Source organism: Quercus robur, chromosome 3 (genome assembly GCF_932294415.1).
Source record: "Quercus robur chromosome 3, dhQueRobu3.1, whole genome shotgun sequence".
NCBI lineage: Eukaryota > Viridiplantae > Streptophyta > Magnoliopsida > Fagales > Fagaceae > Quercus > Quercus robur.
The window spans coordinates 11,423,673-11,445,862 of record NC_065536.1 but is presented as its reverse complement, the minus strand read 5'-3'; the positions used below and the strand labels follow the sequence as shown (position 1 = coordinate 11,445,862).

Genomic DNA, 22,190 nt, shown 5'->3' with positions numbered 1-22,190 from the left:
GAAGGCAACCCCAAATAGTGCTCATATCTTTGGGTAGTGGGGACACCCAAGAAAGTGGAGACAGCATCTTGAGTTCGAGATTGGGTATTGGAGCTTTAAAAAATGCTTGTTTTTCCAAGTATAAATAAGTGTATCATCTTATAGCATGTGTACTTGATCATGACATAATCTAAGTTCCAAGTCATTACAAAATAAGCTAAGATTAGAGGCTCTTCAACTCACCTCAACAACAGACTTTGAGTAACACAGGAAAAATGATAGCAGTTTTGAATTTCATGGAAATTTGATCTCTATTTCAATTTGAAATGATGCTCTAAAGGTCAGGTGTTAAAAACAGGTGTACAATAAGGTGTGCAAATAGCATTCAAGTATTTTAAGTGTCAAACAACTATAGTATCACTTTTGAAAGTGCTTACTAATAGCAAAAATTTATGTTGCCTCTTCATTCAATTTGAAAATTTCACCTAATACTAAGCCAATCTATACTAACAAGCTCAAGAACTTCATCTTTGATATCCAGCTTACCATTTAAACCAAAAACCAACATACCTCTAAATCTAATCAAGCTCACCACTTTCATTCTCAAAATGATTCTCCATTTTCGGGTCTTCTTTGTTACTCACTTACTCTTGGCAAACTTAAGTTGAGTCTCCGTTTTTAAGTTCTCTATTATTTGCAACCTCAATCTGTGTCTCAATTTTGGGCTGTCATTATTATTTACAAAGCCCTTGGTTTCTACTAGCATTCAAGGACCATTGTGAATTTTTGCAGATTCTGCCCCTGCAAGATTGATTTCAAAACCATGGATATTCCAAAAGGCGATGAAAAAACTAACTGTAAAATCCTACTAACAATAAAATCTTTGAAAACATATGGTCAAATAATGACCAATGAAATTGTTAGGGCAGATTTTTTAAATGAAGAGGCTTGGAATTCATTTGTGCAAAATGCAGGAGATATAGTTTGAGTCCAAAGATATTACTATTTTTGCAAGAACAATTGCTAGGAAATGATGTGGTTTGCCTTGCGGTGATCCAGACCGTGGGTAAGTCCATGAGTAACAAAACAATAATTAAGCTATGCAAGAATGCACTCGGCCAACTGCTGTGTCCTGTGCCTCTATGGGAGCATTGAGAAGGACATCTATCTACCGCTAAAATTGAGCTATAAGTCTTTGCCAAGCAAAAGTCTTTAGCATTGTTATCCAACTCCATCTTTAGAAGAAAAGTCCAGCTTTACATTTTCACATACAATTATTTCAAATAAATATCATATTCCTTCAAAGAATTTTTAATTTAGGCATAACTAAAACTATGGTTGCAACAAAATAATAAGCAAATTTACCAGAAAAATAAACTTGGAATTTTAAAATTTTCTAATAAAATTGGAATTATTATGCAATTTATGCAACTAAAGACAATGTTTCTAAGACCTTGTGTCAAACTGGTACCAGTAGGATACACCCCATACATGACCCAAAAGAGTCATATCATTGGCAACTACCCAATGCCCAACAACCAAACACACGTGCGCCAACAACTAGCTAATGTTGTTCAAAACACTCAAACGCACCGTTCAAAGCAAATCAGCCACAATCAGACTCATCCAGTTAATTAAAAGTTGCAATTTGTAACCTCATCCAATTCTAACATGGATCAAACTTAACTGATGCAATTTTCCCAACTCAGATAAAGAAAAAATCCTCAAACGTCATAGGCATTCTAAAAGGACATCTAATTAACAAGACCCCTTTATTAGTACCATATTAAACCATACATGATGAGAATCACCAAACAACATACAAGGTGCCAGAAATTCCCATATAACATGAAATCTCATTAAAAATACATATATCTTGGGGAGAAATGCCAATGCTACCAATAAATAGTTCTTGACCCTAAACCCTAAACCCTAAACCTTAAAAACCAACTAATCTCTTCTATGCTGCAACAATAGACTGCTCCAAATAAAACAATCACTTGGAGCAGTACTTAATCAAACTATGAACTTCATTAATAAAATATGATAAAGATACTTCATAAGAGAAGCTATAATAGGGATTTTTAAAAGGTGAAATAGAAGAGCAGATAAGGAAACCCTATTCAAAGAATCATGAGTAATATAAAACATTAATATACAAAGGATCAATTATAATAGGGAAGTTTAGAACGCAGGAATGAATACTTTTATATAGCTTAAATGCTGCATTTTTCTTATTACTAAAGGTGCAGAGTATAGGTGTTTTTTAAAAACATATGATCAATCACCTTAATTCTAGGTTTGATGATATATTGTAGTAAATTTAAACTCAGTTCTCAAAAAGACTCTAAGATCTCGGTTTTATTTTTTAATAAAGTTAATGTGGTAAGTTATCAAGAATAAAATGCCAATTATAAATGTTAGTAAAGGACTTCTGAAAAATGAACATAAGTCATTTAAGAAGAAAAAAAGGAGTATAGGGAAGCTCAAGAGATGTCAAGCACTTTGTCTTATGGTGGCGAATAATGCCAGCTATGGTAATTGAAGAGTCATCAAGAGACTGAAACAACTAACATAAGAATTGGGTAGTGAAAAAAGTGGACAGATTTAGAGGATCAGAACAGGAATATAAACATAGTATCATTTAAGATAATAATAAGAACACAACTGGACAGAAATCACAGAACTAGAATGCTTAAAAATTAATTGAGGGAAAAGAAACAAAAGCATGGTTTTTAAACACAAGTACACAGGTAACAGAAAATGTTTCTCCCTTGAAAATTTATAAGTGCTACATAACAATGACACTGTTCAAAGCAAGAAAGGTCCAACTAACATTTTAAACTAAGCCCAGAACTTATCAAGCATAATTTGAAGTAGTCTCTTTGCCTGGCAAGGTTTTAAAGATAACCTTAGAGTACATTCAATTCAACTAGATAACTCAACTAGCCATTTCATTACAATACATATACATTGAAGAGAAATGTCAGTGCGATCAATAAATCATTTTTGATCTTGATATGCCGTCCATACAATGGAAGGGTTCGATTTACAAGTACAACTCCTAAAAACCAACTAGTCTCTTCTATGCTGCAACAACAAACTGCTCCAAGTCAAACAATCACTTGGAACGATACTTAGCAACTCTATCGTTAAAACATGAGAAAGATACATCATAGGAGAAGCTTCATGATATATACATGATCCTATAAAAGGTAAAATATAAGAGCAGATATATAAACACTATTCAAACAATCATGTGTAAAATAAAACCTTAAATTACAAAGGGTCAAATATAACAGAAGCTTTAGAATGCAGCATTTTTCCTACTACTAGACCAGCAGATTGACTACAAGTGTTTGCAAAAACATGTGATCAGTCAATCAAATTTTAGGCTTGATGATATTATTGTAGAAAATTAGACTCAAATCACAATAAGACTCAAGTCTGAGGTCTCAGTTTTATTTTTTAACAAATTTAATGGGGTAAGTAATATCAAGAATAAAATGGAAATATGATTTGATTGAATAATAATAGAAAATCACATTAACATTCCACTTAATGTTATAAAAGGTAAGCAAGACCCATTTTATAAAGCTGTAATAACACATTAGATTTAATAATAAAAACGAAGGCTCAATCAAAGAAGAAAATATAAATATAAAAATTAAAATTACATTCATCTTTTCCATAAACATTTATCGTGGATGTAAAAATTACACGAGGCACATTGTAAGATAAACTCTCTACAAGGATCACCACAACTGTGGCATTGAGGACCGTCTTCAGTTTCCACAGTGAAGGTAAGGGGGTGTGAGTGACAGTTAGATGTGAAAACATCTCCAGACCTAATATTTGTGTATATCCCAAAAATGCAATTGGGATGAGCAGGATAACTGCAATTTTCACAGTAATAGAACCAATGTTTTGGATCTCGTTCTTCTTCACAGATATCACAATAATACTCATTAGAGTCATCTTCAACAGCATAACTAAGACTGAGGGGATGCTCATGTTGTCTGTACCTTGTGGTATATGGTAGCGTAGCACATTTGAAGTCGAGAGCAAATTCACAAACAGTACAACGAAATATTTGGTTACTTTTAAAATTACAACTAGTGCAATTTTGTTGATATGTTGTGCTGGAGAGAATAAGTTGGTGCTCATGACCTTCGTGGACAAGGATGTCTGAGAGCAAACTACACTGAACATCAAGATCAAAATCACATCCTTCACATTTATAGGAGAAGCCATTACAAACCCGCTTACAGGCACCACACCAAAAAAACCCACTTGGTTTCATTGGGACGAGGGTGAGTGGGTGTTGATGAAGTGGATGTCGCTTTTTCTTGGGTAAATTAGCACAAGATTTATGAAGAAAGAAGCTACACTTGGCACAACTATAAAAGGGAGGGACAATGGCTCGTGAGCACCCATTGCATTTTTGGCTATTTTGAACCTCATCAGTAAGATTTAAATCATGCTCGTGACTAAAGTGTGCAATTTCTGTGTCTATTTGAGTTTTGTCCTCCCCCACATTGAATTTTTTGACTTCGTAAGGTGCTGCTGAGTCAATGGACTCATCGACCTCTGAATCCTCATCTTTAAATTTTGACAAATCTATATCCTCCCTGTTTTCCTTGGCTATAGCACAATCAAGGTGGGCAACGAAATTGCATCTGGAGCAATAGTAAAGCCCATAACGTGTGTCCACTTTACGAACACATATTTGACAAAATCGGGAGTCGGGTTGATGGAATTCAAGAGAAGAAAGGGTGAGGTGGAGGAGGTGCTTGTGACGCACAACTTTGACTCTGCGTGGGTATTGATAAGCACATTTTCTATGAATCAAGAAACAACATGAATTACACAGAAAGGGCAAACCTTTGTCTTCTACGCCACAAAGGTCACATGTGAAGGTGATCCACTTCCAAACAGGGGTCAAAGGGTGTTCGTGGACTTCAGCCTCCATGGTGGGAGGTAAAGAATCGCATTTGAAGTGAAGACTAAAGTCGCAGCGGGAACACCGATAAGTGTATTGGTTGCGAGATTCATTGCAGAGTACGCATTTGCTAAATTGTATGTTTTTGCCATAATCTATCTGTTCAGGAGAGAGAATAAGAGGATGGATTGGGTGCAAGGGATGGTGCAACCCAAGCGGCAATTCCGCACATGATTTATGATGTCTGTAGTAAGGGCATCCGAATTCTTTACACCAGTAGTGAGGACCATTAATTGATTCTTGGCACCCACAACAAGTACCTCCACCATATTGTTGGAAGACCAAGGGATGCTTTGAATCGCAAAAATGTAGAAGCTGCTGCTGCTGCTGCTCCATCTTCTTCTTTCTATCACATGCAAAGTAACAGTGACAGTCATGGACAACATCAAATTTGTTTAGAGAGAGAAATAAAAAAAAAAAACAGAGAGAAAGAGAGAGTGCGTGAGAGTGAGAGAGAATTGGTGGGTTTTAACTTTTAGAGCTGAATTTTAGAATTGTAAAGAGTAAAAGTGAAAAAAGAGGGATTTGGAAGAAGGTGTGGTTTTATTTAACAAATATTCATTCATTCAAACCCAGCCCTGTTCTGTTAAGTAACGGAGGCCGTTGGAGTTAATGAATATTAGATGTGAATGTTTTAACTTTAAAGGGCTTGCTTGGGTTGAGTGTGGCCTGTGGATATTTTCAATTTTTTAATGTAACACTGTGGAAGGCGTAAAATCTTCTCTTGTACTATGGAATGGATTTTTTTTTTTTAATTTATTTTCATTAATAATGAACGTAATTTTTTTTAGTGAAAGGGAATGCACCTAAATAGTTATGAATATACATAGTAAGAATGCTTGTGCAACAAAAATTCAAAATATGTTTTTAATTGATCCTCCATTCTTGTGATTAGATAAATACAATTTGTTTTTTACTTTTTTTTTCTTTTGTTTATGTCAATCGTTATCATTTATTTAAAATCATTTACCACAAGTTTAAGTTTGCCTTTATTCAATATATAAATAAAGAGTGCAACTAAGTTTGTCTTTATATTCTTCTCTCAAAAAAAAAAAAAAGTTTGTATTTATATTGATATGATCAATTCTTTACGCAAGTTTTTCCTTACTCCAATTTAGCCAATACAACTCAAAAGTCAAAACAACAAAGCTAATCCAACAATACCTCTAAAAGAAGTTCACTAGTAATTGTAATTTGGGGATTCAAAATGAAAGAGAAAAATCTTTTAGAGTTTCACATAAGCGAGCTTGGTTCAATGCTAATCCATTTTTACAATGAGAAATGCAGTATAGAAATTTTGTTATTAATAAAAACATTTTTTTTAATGTTGAGTCTATCACTCCCTTGATTTTTATTTATTTAGGTTGAAATTCTCTCTTACCCATATGTGATAAATAAGAGAAAAATGAAAAAAAGAAAAAAAACAAAGATTTGGTAATGTTTGAGAGTGAATGTGAACTATCTTACTATTAATATGGGATAAAATGAATATTTAATAGAGATATGTTCGGGTAAAACTTCTGGGTAACTTTTACCGGAGTTTTATTTATTTCTTTTTTATTTTTTGGATAATTACCTTCTATAGAAATTATATTCCTCAATTCCATTTTTCCATAACAATAGTTTGTAATCCCATTATTAGACTCAATTTCTTTCCTCCAATTATCATGCTTATTAAATATTAAGGAGATCTATTATTCTTTCTAAATATCAAGGTGATTAGACATTAAAAACTCACTTATCTATGAACAGTGATTTTATATATATATATATATATTGTATACTTAAATACAATAAATGAAAAACTTTATAAATTTAATGGCAATTAATTATTTTGAAATTTTGTGTGTGATTAACCTATAATAGATATTAAATAAAAATGTGATTCAAGAAAAAATTGATTTATGAAAAATAATTGAGTGATATACCATTTATCCAAACTACATTAAATGTAACATATCAAACCATCTAGAAGTAATATATCTCACAAAAATATAGTGTCAAGTGCAACAAAATCTTATTACATTTAACATCTATATGACAAATTTTAAGTAAGAAAAGTAATCTATTGTTTATAAATACCAAAAGAAAAACACATATACATGTGAACAAATATACAAAGGCAGCTATCAATACTTACATCAATAAGAATCCAATTTTGGCTTCAAAATACACTTAAGGAAGCTTCCAAATTATCCTCAATTTCAATTTTTTTTTTTTTAAGTCTAACTTCATATGAAATCCCTATATAACATCTACTATATATAGGATTTCATGCCATTGTGTCCATGAATAGATACTTGCTCCAAAACAAAGAAAACAAAAGAAAGAAAGAAAGAATAAAGGAAGAAGTAGGCAAGTAGGCAAGGCATATGCTTGCTTGCCAACTTAGACTTAAATACTTCATAGTAACATTTTCTATTTTTTTTCCTTTTGTGTTTCCAAACATGTCCATACTAACATTTAATTTTCTCATTCATTTATAAGATTTATATATGCATCTCTATTTAGGTTATATCTAGGATATACACAAATGAAATTTTATCTCGTGTTACATTTAAATGATGAATTTTGAGCTAGAATTTACTCAAAATTTAACTTTTGAAATTACTAATATTGATTTCTATTGTTTATGTTAACAAGAGAGGACACTTCAAAAATTCTATAGAATTTTATACTTTTTTTTATGGGAAGAATTTTATACTTTGGATTTCAAAGCATTCTTCGGCTTGCTAAACAAACTAAATTCATATGCATGTCTTTCACTCATCCCATTACTTTTTCTTTTTCTTTATTCTTATTACATTATTGTTTACATTTTGAATATTTCTTTGCATCTTTTGTAACTCTTTCTTGATTTGGAAGAAAATAATAAATGACAATAAGAAGTTAAGTGAATGAATATTTTCTTTTTAATCTTTGCTTCATATATATATATATATATATATATATTCTAAACTTGGAAGTTATCTTTCGTGTGACCCAATCCATTCAAGAATCATCTATACGCTTACATTAAAAATAAAATCCAGTACCTTCTTCAATAGCATCCTTACTTTTCAAATAATATATACACACATTTTCTAGTATAGAATCTATTGACAATTGTGTTCGTATATGAATTTGCCTAACTATTTTACATTAGACTTGAAAAGGTCCATCCTCAAAACATTTGACCTAAATTGTTGGAAGATCATTTTCATTAGGTAGGAGTCATCATCAAGAAAGATCCCTATTGTTGTAGTATTTCTTCTCTTTCTATGTGAGTCATAAATTCAAGCTTGTAAAAGATATTTTTTGTAAGCTTTTATTTTAATTTTTTATCATGTTTTGCCGACCTACCATTTGCATTGAGCCACCAAATCTTGACAAAAATATATTTAATTTTTAAACCTTTTTTTTTTTTTTTTTTTGGTATTAGCATACGATGCAATAGAACAAAGCATAATTTTCGTTGGTTTTAATTATGTTGTGCCTTTTGTGCGAGATAACTTGCATTTCCTCTAAAGAAATTGTTTTGCTCCCAATAAGTTTAGTACACCAATGGCATCTTAACATAAAACTTGTAATAAGACAGTCAAATGCTAATTATATCTTATATTCAAAAGGTTATATTAAATTATTTTGTGTGATTCTATTTTGATTACTTAAGAGATATACATAATTACTTGACTTTCTTTAATCATCTTTTTATGATATTAATTTATAAATGTCGATAAAGATGTTTATTATTAGTTAATTTAACTAGTTTCTTTTAGAAAGTAGATTAGTAACTATAGTTAATTGGCCACTTGAACATATTAGTACATTTAAGAATTTTGTTTTAACACAATTGGGCTTCGTTTTTAAAGGCAGAACAAATACTACTTTAGCTTGTTTTCCCTTTTTTGTCTTTTGTTTCCTCTTTCCATTTTCTTTCTTTTCCAAAATTACAAGTATTAGATTGATGTAGAAAAGAAAAGTGATTAAATATCTTGATACTCTTTCATAAAATTATGATAAGACTATCATTCCTTTATTCAGAAACATTAGATAAAGGAAAAAAAAAAAACCAAGGAAAAAAAAAGAAAATGAAATCTAGGTCTATAATAATTCTTACTATCTTTTAGATTCTTTCCTAATAACTAAAGAAGAGAAAATAAGAAACAACATCAATTATTCTTACCATCTCTTGAAATTCTTTTCTAATAACTAAGAAAATATGCCACAACTTCAATATTTGTTACCGTCCCTTCAGATTTTTTTATAATAACAAAGAAAATAAGATTACAATATCAAGACAAAGATATTTTGAAGAAGCACACTTCTTTGTTTCTTTGCGTACAATCTACTTAATCATTTTACTAAAAGAACAAGAAACTGAGATTCCTATTGAAGTTCAAGTTTCATTTTACACATAAAAAAACAAGTTTATATCATGTAAAGAGTGTGGCTAAGCTTGCTTTAGTGTTTGCTGGTTTTAATTCTTAATGCACATTTTTCACTTATCCTGGGTAAGCCAATGCAACTCAAAACAACAAATTCAATCCAAAAAAACCTCCAGCTGAAAGCCAATCCGTGCAGGGAAGCTTAGTACAAAGCCAATCCAATTTAATCTGTGAAATGCAACTAGGCAGCTTGTTATTTGTATAGTTTAAACTTTTAATTGAATAATCACCCTTCTCTTTGTATCTTTCCTTCATTCCATCACTCCCTTAATCAAGACATATAATGACATTAAGCATTGAGAAAACACACATAAAAAGCAAGCAAATGATAAAAAGGGTCCATATCTGCAAATTATTTACACATGGAGTTAACACCATATATTATAAATTTGAAGGTATTTCACCTAAGAAGAACTAGATAACATTGGCAGAAATTTGGAAGGTTCTCTCAAGTTGTTTAGCTGCTTCATTCCCGGTTTCATTGGAGAAACTTTAAGTGGACCCTTTGGTACTCTTTCATATGTTCTCCCTTTTGAAATATTGTTTGGTTTAAGAAACCTGAAATATATTCATTGAATTTAAAAATCCAATCCAAACTCATAAATTACAACTCTTATTACTACTCTCTAGTCTCTATATGTAAAATACCATGTAGTTGTGGTATTCCCAGTGCTACTCTGTGTCTGACTATTTGTAACAGAGCGACTAAACGCAGCGTTTCACTTACTACAGACACCCAACACAAAACGCAGCGTTTCATTAACTAAGGAAGCATAGCACGACAGCGTTTTGTTTAAGTGTTCTATTTGTATTTAAATTTCTTTGTACATGTGTCATTCATCAATTGGTTATTCTTTTTTCCTTAGTAGAGTCGGTTAAGGTGGTTAACATTATATATAAGGCAGAGCTTGTACATTTTTTCATTTCGATAAATGAGAAATCCTTGTAATGAACGACACAGTAGGAGCCTAGGTAACAAAATTTACCAAAATTTAATTTTTGGTGATATTTCATAAAGGATAAAATTGATATGATTTGAATTACAATTTAGATTCTGCTTTTTATCTGGTTCTCTATAAATAACCATATGCTATGATTCATGTATTGCTATGTGACTCTTTCATGTGATCATAAAATGATAGCTGATGAAGGCCACTAAATAAATTGAAAGTCAAATGGTTGACCAAATTCAAGCATTAATAAGTCTTTAAACAAAGCCCAAGTTCTTAGTTTTTCTAGTCCTACCTTCAACTGGGGCTAAAGCCAATCTGGTTGGCCTTCTCAAGAGTTTTATTTTTGGTCCTATTTCCCATGTTGCTGGGTATGTCTAGTAACTCTACTTCTGAAACTGTTTTTTGATCATTTACAAGATTATGGAAGGTCTTCTAAGATGATAAAGATAGGTCAAACAGATACCTTCTTGCTAAAGAACTCATAAGTCGTCCCAATGCTGAGGAACTTCTAGTAGGTTGCTACTAAATTTATAGAATTTTTCATTAGAACAGGTTTAACATGTGTTAAACAAAAAATATATATATACCTTTACATTAACTAACACACTGTGTATGGCAATGGATTCATATTATTTTTATTTTTTAAATATAAATCCTACGTGAGTGGACTATTAAAAAAATTTAAGTTAAAATATTTTTTGCCTATCAATGCAAATAATATTTGAAGATGTAGAGGAGAAGTCAGGGCAAGGTCCATCCTTCATTGATAGTGCAGTGGGCATCTTCTCTTCATTAAATCGCTTCATGAAGGCCATTTCAAAATGGCCCTCTGTTTTTATCTTTTCTTCTATATAGAGTAAGGCCCTTTGCAATTTTTCATAATCAATATATTTCAATCCAACAATATTACTCAATAAATTCTGTGGGCCAAAAAGGCCCATTAGCATTAATTTTTGAAATATTTAGCAACAGAGCACTGTTTCGGAAATAATTAGGGAAATACCAATTTTTCTGGTACTCGAGCTTGGTGAGCTCGAGTACCATGTTTTTTTAATCCACTGTCGCCCCATATTCAAGGAGCCCTATAGTGGCGTTTTTAAGCCCTATAGTGACGTTTTCGGGCCCTATAGCGGCGTTTTCCTGCAAAATTTTTTTTATAAATCCCCATAACAGGTTCAAGGGGCCCTATAGTGGCGTTTTTAAGCCCTATAGTGACGTTTTTGGGCCCTATAACGGCGTTTTTTTTTTTTTTTGAGAAGATGTTTGACCAATGAAAAGATGGTACTCGAGCTCACCATGCTCGAGTACCAGAAAATGTGGTATTTCCCTAATTATTTCCGAAACAGTGCTCTGTTGCTAAATATTTCAAAAATTAATGCTAATGGGCCATTTTGGCCAATTCTGTGGCTTGAATTCTATATTATAATGCATAATTCGGATTTGAATATTTCACACAATCAAGGGTATAGTACTATTTGTAGTGGTGGTTCTTATACATTGTAATACAATCAAAAGATGGTCAAAAGAAAAAATCTTTATTTGACAGGACTTCTTCCCGTATTTAATTTACACAATCTCAATCAAGTTTTTGTTCTTCGATTTCTTTTTATGAGAGGGTAAATAGTGTCTGTTCTTCAATAATATAGCAGGAAATGATGCAAGATGCACCCAATTAAAGCGCAACTCGTTTTCATCTCTCTCTATATCTCTCCCCTATTCCTCTACTTTTTCCCTCTAAGCCTATGATCCTGTATTGAGCAATAATGTTTACATTCATTTTCTCCCAACTCTCCATTGAGTAATAATGTATCAAATGTGGCTGGGGAAAAATATTTTTTCTTTAATTATTGGTCTGAGCAGATGTTGAACTACCACGCATGCAGACAGACAATACATGATCGTTTGGCATGGTCTCTGTCGCTCGGATACTAATCCACAAGAAGGCTATGCATCGTGGCTTTAAGCATCATATTACAGTTTCTAGGTTTGTTTGGCTTTCACATGTTGTAAAAAGCATAAGAACCACATCTGAAAACTGAAAGTGGAGATTGTGGAGAACCATAAGATCTTGTTCATCTACTTTAATTCACTGAATGGCATGCCATGGTGCTGAATGTGGTGGTGGAACCACAAGAACTTCACTCATAGAAACAAATTAGTGTTACCCTTCCTGTAGCAGATGAGAAGCTGACCAACTAGAAGCTTGTAATTAAGGTAGGTTTAGTAAGCGAAGAACTGTTTTATGGAGCATAGGAGCATAATCAATTGATATCACAGCAATATTTAGTATTTACTGAACTTCCTTTCGAAAAATATGGTAGATTCTGTAACAATAACAAAAATATAATGTGAACTTCTATCTACATACACATGCCATTAACATAAATCCAATCAACGCCCCCTCCCCCAGCTCCCAATGGGTGGAGGTGTGGGGGGAAGAAAAGGATTTTACGCATCTCCTTAGCAGACAAATTATTACCTAGGATTGTTTTTCAATGTGCATGCACTTTACAAGAAGGCACCTCCAAGCAGCGAGTCAGATCAATGATGAGTTAAATAATCACCACCAATATTCAGCATTCACATAGATGATTGGAGGCATATATAAGCAACATCAGCTTCCATTTTCTCCAATAATCTAGGTGTGATTGGCCATGAGTTTGCAGCCATTCAAATGTTAAAACCAATCAACATGTTGGGTTGAAGTTTTGGGTTGCTTCTTCAGCTTTAGGTACCGATTGTTCTCAAACTTGGCTTTAACTATAAAAGAATAAAGCAATTTTGCCTCGGCTGATGAATTATAAGGCATGCTCAAGATACTATGATATCAAAGAAACCAGAAATAGAAACCATAGTTAGAAGCCATAAGATATATCCCAAAATTGTAAGATAGTACATGTGTCAGTGATATGTGACCATATCAAGGTTATTCATAGCACCAACCAGTGTATGCTTATCCTGGGATTTGGCTGTAATAGATATGGAGCATGAAAATGCAGGTGATACACTAATCAAGCTGAGTCAAGAACACATGCTAGCTCCATTTCTTTCACAAGTGTGACTACAGTTTAGTGACTCTATACCGTTCATTTGTGTCAATATTTTTGCCTACAACAGTCAATAGTGATTTCAAGGAAGGTAAGAGATATGACTATCTACCTGTGTAGTAGTTCCTCCAAGATATCACTGCGAAGGCGTAACATAATGGATACAACTTCTTGGGCACTGACCTACTGCAAGCTGAACTTGGTAGTTTTCACCATGACCTAGTCATATGCACAGATGTTTTGAAATTTAATTAATATCAGTGGATCAAATTCATGATAATAATTATAATACTATTGGAACTACCAAACTGGAAACTTTTTTTTATGAAAAAAAGCCAAACTGGCAACATGTGCCTTTCTTCGAATTCTTCTATTTAGGATATAAGCTCTCAACCTAGTTAAGATAATATAGAGGTATATAAGTATAGTACAGCTGGTAGTATAATAGTACAATGACAGTACATATAGTATTAGGTATTGGGGAAGTGGGCCTAGACCTAATACTCAACAACATACAAGCTCAGAAAGAATGGAAAAATAAGAGAATTAACCAACCTTGTGAAGACACCCTAGCACTTCCAGTAGAAGCAAATGAAAAGGAATGAAGTGCCCTTTTTACACATGAACATGGATTATGGACACCCTGCAGATGATTCAAAAATTGCATAGATGAGTGGGAGAAGAAAAACAAAAGATTTCACATTTTGATTGGAAAAATAAGTTAAATGATAACCATCAAATGGAAAATTATTTTTATAAAGTGATTTTCACAAATATGGCTGTACACTCATCCTGAAAGGTTGATAATCATTTGATGTAGTAATTTTTTAATTATTAAAAATTTTAGAATATGGTCATAAGATTGAACAGGCATTTCTCAGTTAACCAAATTTGCATAATAGCACAAAATTAAGAGACATGAAAAGAGGTTATATTTCTAAAATTTCATTGGATATTTCCAGTAAGCGGCTTATGTGTTTCAAATTGCGCAGATGTTAGTGCTGAGTATTTTTTTTTTTTTTTTTTTAAACCCTCAGCCTGAACAGGTCCTCAATAGAGGGAGTAGCTTATGATCTTCAAAAATAGGTAGAATAGCAAAAGAGTACTTTGTGCACATGATAATGACCAGGAGTGTCCCTTTTGGTGGTAGGTATGTGCAAGCAATATGGTAAGAGTAGATCCATCAAGTGTATTTTAGAATAAAATGAATGCAGCAGTACTTTTGCCAACACAGAGAACCTCATTAACAAAGATATCAAATGCTTCACATTCTGGCTTTTCGAATGGCTCTAAACATTCCCTACAAAATGGAACCTCAATGGTAAGAACAGAAGATAAATTGTACAATGAAAGAAACAACAGGTAAATAATGAAGTACATATAGATTACATCATTAAGTTCCCAAGTGAAATAATTATGATTCATAGAAAGTCATTTTACTCAATTATTATGAAATATGTATTTGCGTGCGAGCTGGGCTAATGAAATACCACGCATCAGTTAATACTCAATACAGTATACCCAGATACATTACAAAAGTAAAGAACAATATTTTATCAATAACTGTTCAGAAAGTTGGCAGTTTCGTTAGAATGCTTGAGCACTTGTAGCAAACAGCAATTAATCATTCCTAATCAACAACTGAATGGATATAGCTTGGGCAAAGAAAAAAGGAAGAATAAATTAAAATGAAAAAATAATTGTTAGCACAGCTTAACACATCACTGCTAAAATTCAAGAAACATAGCAACTGGTTTACCTCTGAATAATCTTTGATCGGCTGTAGTTTGATAATATCTGCACATATTTTTAGCCAAAACAATCACTATATATAATCAGTAGTGACAAGTATTGTAGAAGTAATTAAAAATTATAAAGGATACTGCAAATAACATACCTTAGTAGTAAAACACTTGGTTGCATTGAATTTTTTTTTATGAGCAGTTGCATTTAAATTTGAGAATCTAATGTAATGCATCTAAGGTATCGTACCTAAGTTTTATCCATAAAATATAGCAATTGCTAATGCAAAATTACTTAAAACAAGATGACAACCATACATCCATACTTCTCACAATCGCTCACATTAAACACAGGACAAATCTTTGATGTCTAACTCCTTGTTATTTTTCTAAAATATGTGGGATTCCAAAACCAATAATGAAATCTATAAACTTATCCATATTATCTGGATTTAACAAGATTAAATCCAGATAATACGTGGAACACAGGAAAGTCATTCTTAAAGAAAAAGAAACAAATATGAACAGTTGGATTACTAAAGAAAATATAAAACACGACCAATATGAAAACATAATCAAACATAAACGACCAAAATATAAATAATTTCAAATTTTAAGGGTTAAAAGTGCTTCCAACCCATGTTTTTTTGTAGAAAGAATTGAATAATAGTCCAACAATGAATTGAAGAGGTTCCATGTTATAGAAAAGAAAAAAAGTTTCATAAATTTGATTTGGTTTCTTTTCTTGATACACTACAACAATGAATTGTCAAAGTTGCATTACAATGGAAAACAGTTGGGTCAAATCTTTTAAGTACAAGTGACGGCTGCCAACCCACATTGCCAGAACATAAAAATAGAAATATCATTGACAAATTTAATACCAATCATCCACACACAAAAAATTTAATGATACAACTTAATTGACTAGTCTTGGAGACAGGAACAGAAGAGAGTTCTCTAACATAACGTAACCATCCTAAGGAATATGACCTATTACAAGGTTTTAAAAATTGGACCAGACCGAACGGTCTGACCAGTTGAACCGGGAATTGGAGACCAGTCTGGTTTAAAAAAATATCTAAAGTCAGCAAAAACTGGTCAAATTTTGGTAAAAACGGGGAACCGGAGGCAAATCTGGTTTTGCCTCCGGTCCGGTTTTTTAAACCATGATAAATAGCTTGGCCATGGTGCTGAAAAATTCCTCTCTTTTTTTCACTGCAAAAAATTAGGAGGCAAATATATAATTTCATTTTCCTAAAAAAATAACTTTTCTATTTTCTCAAAAAAAAAAAAATCCTAAAAACTAACAAGGCACACTTCAATTTCAACAAAGCAAAATCAGATTTTGAACCAGAACTTATTTTCTTTACAAAGCTGCGTTTTCCCTTCTGGTTTGACTGGATTTCTTCACTTGTCTTTGCAGCTTTAGCTTACACATTTGTAATTCAATCAGTTGCACTTTCATTGTGTCAACCTCTTTCTACACTATCTTTAACTCTTTTTGCGAATTCATCCCTTCCTCTTTTATACCTTTAGAAACTCTGATAATTACCTGAGTCTTTGTTCTTGGCAGTTTGATCCAAAATCTGTCATTGACCTTGTCATGTTACCTCGGTCTAAAAAGATGAATCATGTTGTTATTTTCAAGGGCAATTGATCATTCTTCATCACATGCTCACGTGCTTCTTTTGATAGTCTATGGTATTCCAGGGTTCTACATACACTTACTTTTTCTTCTTTTTTTGATAAGCACTTTTTCTTCTTCACTCATGCTAGGGTGTGCCTACATAAAGAATGGTCATTTGCAACTTAAATTTTACTGCTTCTATGACTGGTCAAAATGTGAGGTTACACGTTCTTAAAGTCCATCAAAATGTATGTCATTCAAATGGAGGGCTAAGCTTTGAAGTTTATCTAAGAAGATTAATAGCCACTAAGCTTTAACATATTCAATAAACAACACAAATTTGATATTACAATGATTCTTAGTCAAATTAAATCTTAATTTTTATGATTTTGCAGGTCTCAGTAGCTCAATTTTCAGATAAAGTAATGATCACTAGGAACGAAAAATCTTCTGTACCTTGAGATAAATGTCAATGGCTCCATAGAGGTTGTTATCACAATACCGAGCATCTTCTGGCATTGCTTCTGCAAGTGAATGAGAACTTTTTGCACTAAGGTTTTCATCCCCTACAACCAGCATAAGATAACCATCTATAAATCTTCCAACAGAAAATATCTTTGGTGTGGGTTTGCTGGAAACATAAGATTCTACACACTTAAAACAAAGCTCACATCATAACCACTTTCATTGTCTCCATTATTCTTTTTTTTTTTTTTTTTTTTTTTTTTTTTTTTTTTAATGAGGTCTCCATTATTCTTAACCAAGAGATCTGGAAAACAATATTGCTACTACATGGAAACAATTCTTCTTTCTAGAATATTCAATAATTTAGAATTGATTTTCATCCATAAACCAATCTTGAGAAGGTGTAGAGAATTGCAAGAAACTGATTTTTTTGCCACAGGGAGCACATTTAATCAAGCATTTAGTTTCATTTATTCAATGACACCAAAACAACTGATCCCTATAGTTTCTTTGGGAGATGGGTGAGTGGGTGTTGCTTTTTCTAGGTAATTTAACAAAGGATTTTTGAAGAAAGAATCTACAATTCGCACAACTATAAAACAGAGGCGGATTGACTCACATGCACCCATCACATTTTTAGTTATTCTAAACAAAATAATGTTTTTTGGAGTTAAAAAGAATTGGCTGCATTTTTTTTTAATACCATGAGTAAATTTGATCTTCTAAGGAAATAATCTCCATATTTATTACAAGAATATGTTCCCATTATCTTTTGTAACCATTGTCCTGTGCCTAAGTTAAAAGTTGAACTTGTATTGATTGTGTATAAGCAAGAAAATGAACAAACAATAACACAATAAAGAGATTTAACTTCAAAAGTGAAAAACCCCAAAAAATTAAAAATAAGTAAATAAAAGAGAACAAGATTTCGTAAAGAACATAAGAGTGTAAGAATGAAGGTACCTGACAATAAGATTTTGAAAACATTGCTTCTCTAAATTTCCACCCATTATATTAAAATGCTGTTAATGAACCCGCGGGAGAATAAAAGACTATCTGCATCTGCATATCTGTGAAAAAAGGAAGAGTGTAACCCAAAAGGAAGGAAAATTGATTTGAATATGACCAAAAGGAAATTACAATATGGAGGCAGAATGAAATTCTAAATTTGTACAAATGCATAACCCAAAAACCACCCCCTAAAGCTTGGTAACATAGGTATGACCAACAGAAAGTTTGTACTGTGATCATATACTATAGCTGGTGCTCCAAATGAAGGCCAATTGGTTCCTTAACCTCTCCCAATCTCTCAAAGACTATAAATAATGGCTTAAAAATAAAGTAAAGGCTCAGGAGATATAGAATTATCTGGAGCAAGCTAAAACTTAGTCCAAAAATTAGAATTTCCATGACTAATGATAAATCTGCGTCTACTAATGTTTAGAGTAGTGAGTCTAGTGACCTACAAGTTGACATGACACAGGAAGCCTTTACATGAATAAGTTCAATTAAGTACAAGCAGTTGGGAAGAAAACAAAAGAAACAAAGAATGGGTCCCAATATAAGTGTAGCATCTTAGAACTCATTGCCAGCCACAATGTCATGTCTCATTATGGGAGCATTGAGAAGCAACCACTAAATTGAGCTATAACTCATTGCTAAGTAAGGATCTGCACCATTATTTCTTAAATTGTTATCCAATTCCACCATCTTTAATGTTTCCATCAAAATACAACCCATCTTCATCACTCTCCCACAAAGCTAACCTTTAATTATCCAAGTTATTCTAGCATCCAATCTTTTTTTTTTTTTGATAGGTATTATAGCATCCAAACTTGAAGATTCTGTGCCAAGTGGATACACTTAAGAGAATTATGGATCTTTTTCTCCATTATTCCTGTGTTGATCAACCACATCAGATCCCATATAAGATTTTTTTGTTCTCTCTTCAAAGCATTGTGCTTCAAGCAATTTTGATCATAATCTATCCCATGCTTCAATTGTCCATATTAAGTGCCAACATCTTAGCCAAATAATAGACCATGAATAACTCATTATTGTTATCCATAAACATCCAAATTGAAAAGCAAGAATTGATGGTTGAAGAAGTCTTTAAATTCAACCTTAATTGTTGCAACAGAATAGGGTTATAAAATGAATCCTCCAGTTGCACTACTATTTCAATTTTCATCAGCTTTGGCATCTTCAAAGCTCACTAAACAGTTATGAAGTAGTAACTAAAAGATAACATAAAGACATGCAATTCATCATTCTCAACAATAAAATTAAATTAAAAAAAATGCTGAGTTACATAGGTAACAAACCATTAAAGGTTATCCGGAAATTTCACTATTATAAAATTGTTTACAAATTTTCCCCCTCTCGGGTTATAGAAAATATCTCCCGTCACATGCTCACCATAAAAACTGCATGCAATTCAAATGAATAGATACATGTTTTAATTCCTTTATGAATGACTGACATGCAGGATATTTTCAAGAAAAACTGTATTCTCCACAAAGTAACATAAAAATGCATGCTATCATTGACCTCAGGAAATGTATATTGCACAATTTGCACTCAAGATCTAGCAGGGATCGACACATGTTAAATCAGAAGAGTGAAGATATTTTACTTAACAAATGTTTCCCTCGATTCCCATTATTGCTTGGATATTCAAATAATACTACCCTTTAACAAACAGTAAACACTACCCTTTATAGATAGTGACATGGAGTCAACACTTAAACACTGTATATGATAAATTTGAAGGAATTTCACTTAAGAAGAACTAGTTAACATTGGCAGAAAATTTGAAGTTTCTGTCAATTTGTTTAACTTCCTTTATTCCTCATATCACTGGTGAAACTAAGTAACAAATGTTTCTCAAAGCAAAACAGGACAAATAAGCAAGTAAAAGTTGGAATTATATTCCAGCATTCCCGGAATTTGTGGTTATCATCTCCTCTGTAAAACTTGACCTCGATAGAGTTTATATTACCACATGGTTGCAAACAGCATTAAAAGCATATGTTTACCCAGCTCAATGAACAGTATGCCTACCAGTGACACCTGGAGGGACCTTAAAAGTGATCTTAATGGGCATAACCTCGCTGGGCACCAGTGAAAAATAGTTGTTTGAGTAATGAACAGGAAGAACTCTCATGTCCTCTCCTTCCTTGTGATCTGTCTTCAAAGCATGAATAGAAAAATGAAAGAAGAAAGCAACTCCTATATTAACCCCATTTACTTTGGTAACCTTCAAACTATCATTTTCATTTGTGAAAAATCTGCAAATCTTCTAGAACAAATCAACCTCATGTTTTTCATCTGTCCCACTAGTTGCAAGTTCTCCTGAGGCCATATCAAAATCACCATTTCCTCGCCTAACCATGAAATTGTTCATATATGTTAAATTTCTAGTTAGCTTTCTTGGCCACATTTCCAACATGCATTTCAATTTCAAAATTGGACCCTTTGATATATTCTACAAATATATGGTTCATTCAACTGGCAATAGAACATATGGATAGGTTACAATAAAACGAAAACACATTCTTAAATGTAAAAGACACAATAAGAAGTGAATGTCCGTGGAATTTCCTTTCCTTTATCACGGGAGGATGCATACAGAAGTTCTAGCATACTGTGACTCTCCCTTTCAAAACCCTTTTCTTTATGAGTAAATAATTCAATAAAGAGCAGAGGTGCAACCCATGTACAAGGGGAGTATGCAAGAGATACACTGATAATTACAAAGATCAAGCATCGAAATCAGAAATAGAAAACTGTCTTGAAGCTGATAACCACTCATATTAGGATCTAAGAAATAGAAAAATGCTTGGAATTTTGAAGGATAAAACATTATTTATATTTAATGATTCCACTGTATATGAATTTGAATGAAATATCAAGACCAAACTTATGCAAATACAACCATCATTAGAATCCAACCCTGTAAAATTAATGGCATATATGGTCAAAATTGTAATGAGCAGGGTAGAAACCAAAATGTATTATTGAAAATTTTGATTTGCGAAGCCGAAATGCATTCTTCCTACCCTACCCAACACATAACTTACAAAACCCAATAAGTTTAACCAAAATTCACAAGCAATTGCAAAATGTTAAATTAATTAATAAAGATTGAAGAGAGTGAAAGATAAATTTACGTTCCGGGAACGACGGCGTTTAGCCAAGGGAAGGTGGTGAGTTCCACTACTCAAGTTAACCTCTGTGGACATCGCTGCGAGTCAGCCCGAGTCTTTCTTGTACTCGCCATTTAAGCCAACTGAGTCATACTCGCTCACAAATGAGAGAGTGATCAGAGTCAGTGTGTGATTCTTTTGAGTCTGTCGGTGTGTGAGAGAGAGACGAGAGAAAGAACAGGGGTAGTTTTGGTAATTTGAAAGTCGGAGGTGGGGCCGGACAGCCACGTGGACGATGTGTTTTAAACTTTTACTTGCGTCTGCCCCAAATGTTTGTTTACAAATATCCCCAAACAGACCTCTTTTCTAGTTTTTTTTTTTTTTTTTTGGATAAAAATATCACAGTTTTTAAAAACACGTGTGTAATAAAATTTGAATTTTCCATTAATAGAAATTCTAACAACAAGAGGTAACCGATAATTATAAAGATGATATTACTCAATTTTAATGTGGGAGCATTTCAACTCTATTGGTGTGTTTGTATAAACTGTTAGGAAACAGTATTTTGAATTTAAAATAAGCAATTGTAATAAAATTATGATGAGTTGTGATTTCAAAACAGATTTTTGAGTTTTAAAAATATTCTTTTAATTTTTAAGCTCTCAAAATGACTAACAAACGGACCTTATAAGGGTGTTTGGTCATTGATTTCAAAACATATTGTTTAGTGTTTAAACACTGAACAATATTGTTCAAAAACAAAAAAAATACGTTTGGTAGACCATTCCAGAACAGGG

General features: G+C 32.6%; 2 protein-coding genes across 3 annotated transcripts in view; both read right to left on the bottom strand.

The window, feature by feature from the left end:
• Positions 1-21,612, bottom strand: part of LOC126717045 (uncharacterized) — a 93,433-nt gene extending 71,821 nt beyond the window's left edge. The window contains exons 1-3 of one of the 2 annotated variants that reach the window (XM_050418205.1): positions 21,418-21,612; positions 20,562-20,631; positions 20,328-20,435 (exon numbers count right to left, since the gene is read on the bottom strand). In XM_050418205.1, the coding sequence (XP_050274162.1) occupies positions 20,328-20,435; positions 20,562-20,609 (156 nt within the window). In that variant the 5' untranslated portion in view covers positions 20,610-20,631; positions 21,418-21,612. The remainder of the gene's footprint in view (positions 1-20,327; positions 20,436-20,561; positions 20,632-21,417) is intronic. The other variant, XM_050418208.1, reaches the window with a different exon arrangement.
• On the bottom strand, positions 3,641-5,195 carry LOC126717043 (uncharacterized). Its single transcript, XM_050418198.1, has one exon. It carries the CDS (start codon positions 4,949-4,951, stop codon positions 3,659-3,661), a length of 1,293 nt encoding a protein of 430 aa, XP_050274155.1. The 5' UTR covers positions 4,952-5,195; the 3' UTR covers positions 3,641-3,658.
• Positions 21,613-22,190: the final 578 nt, after the last annotated feature.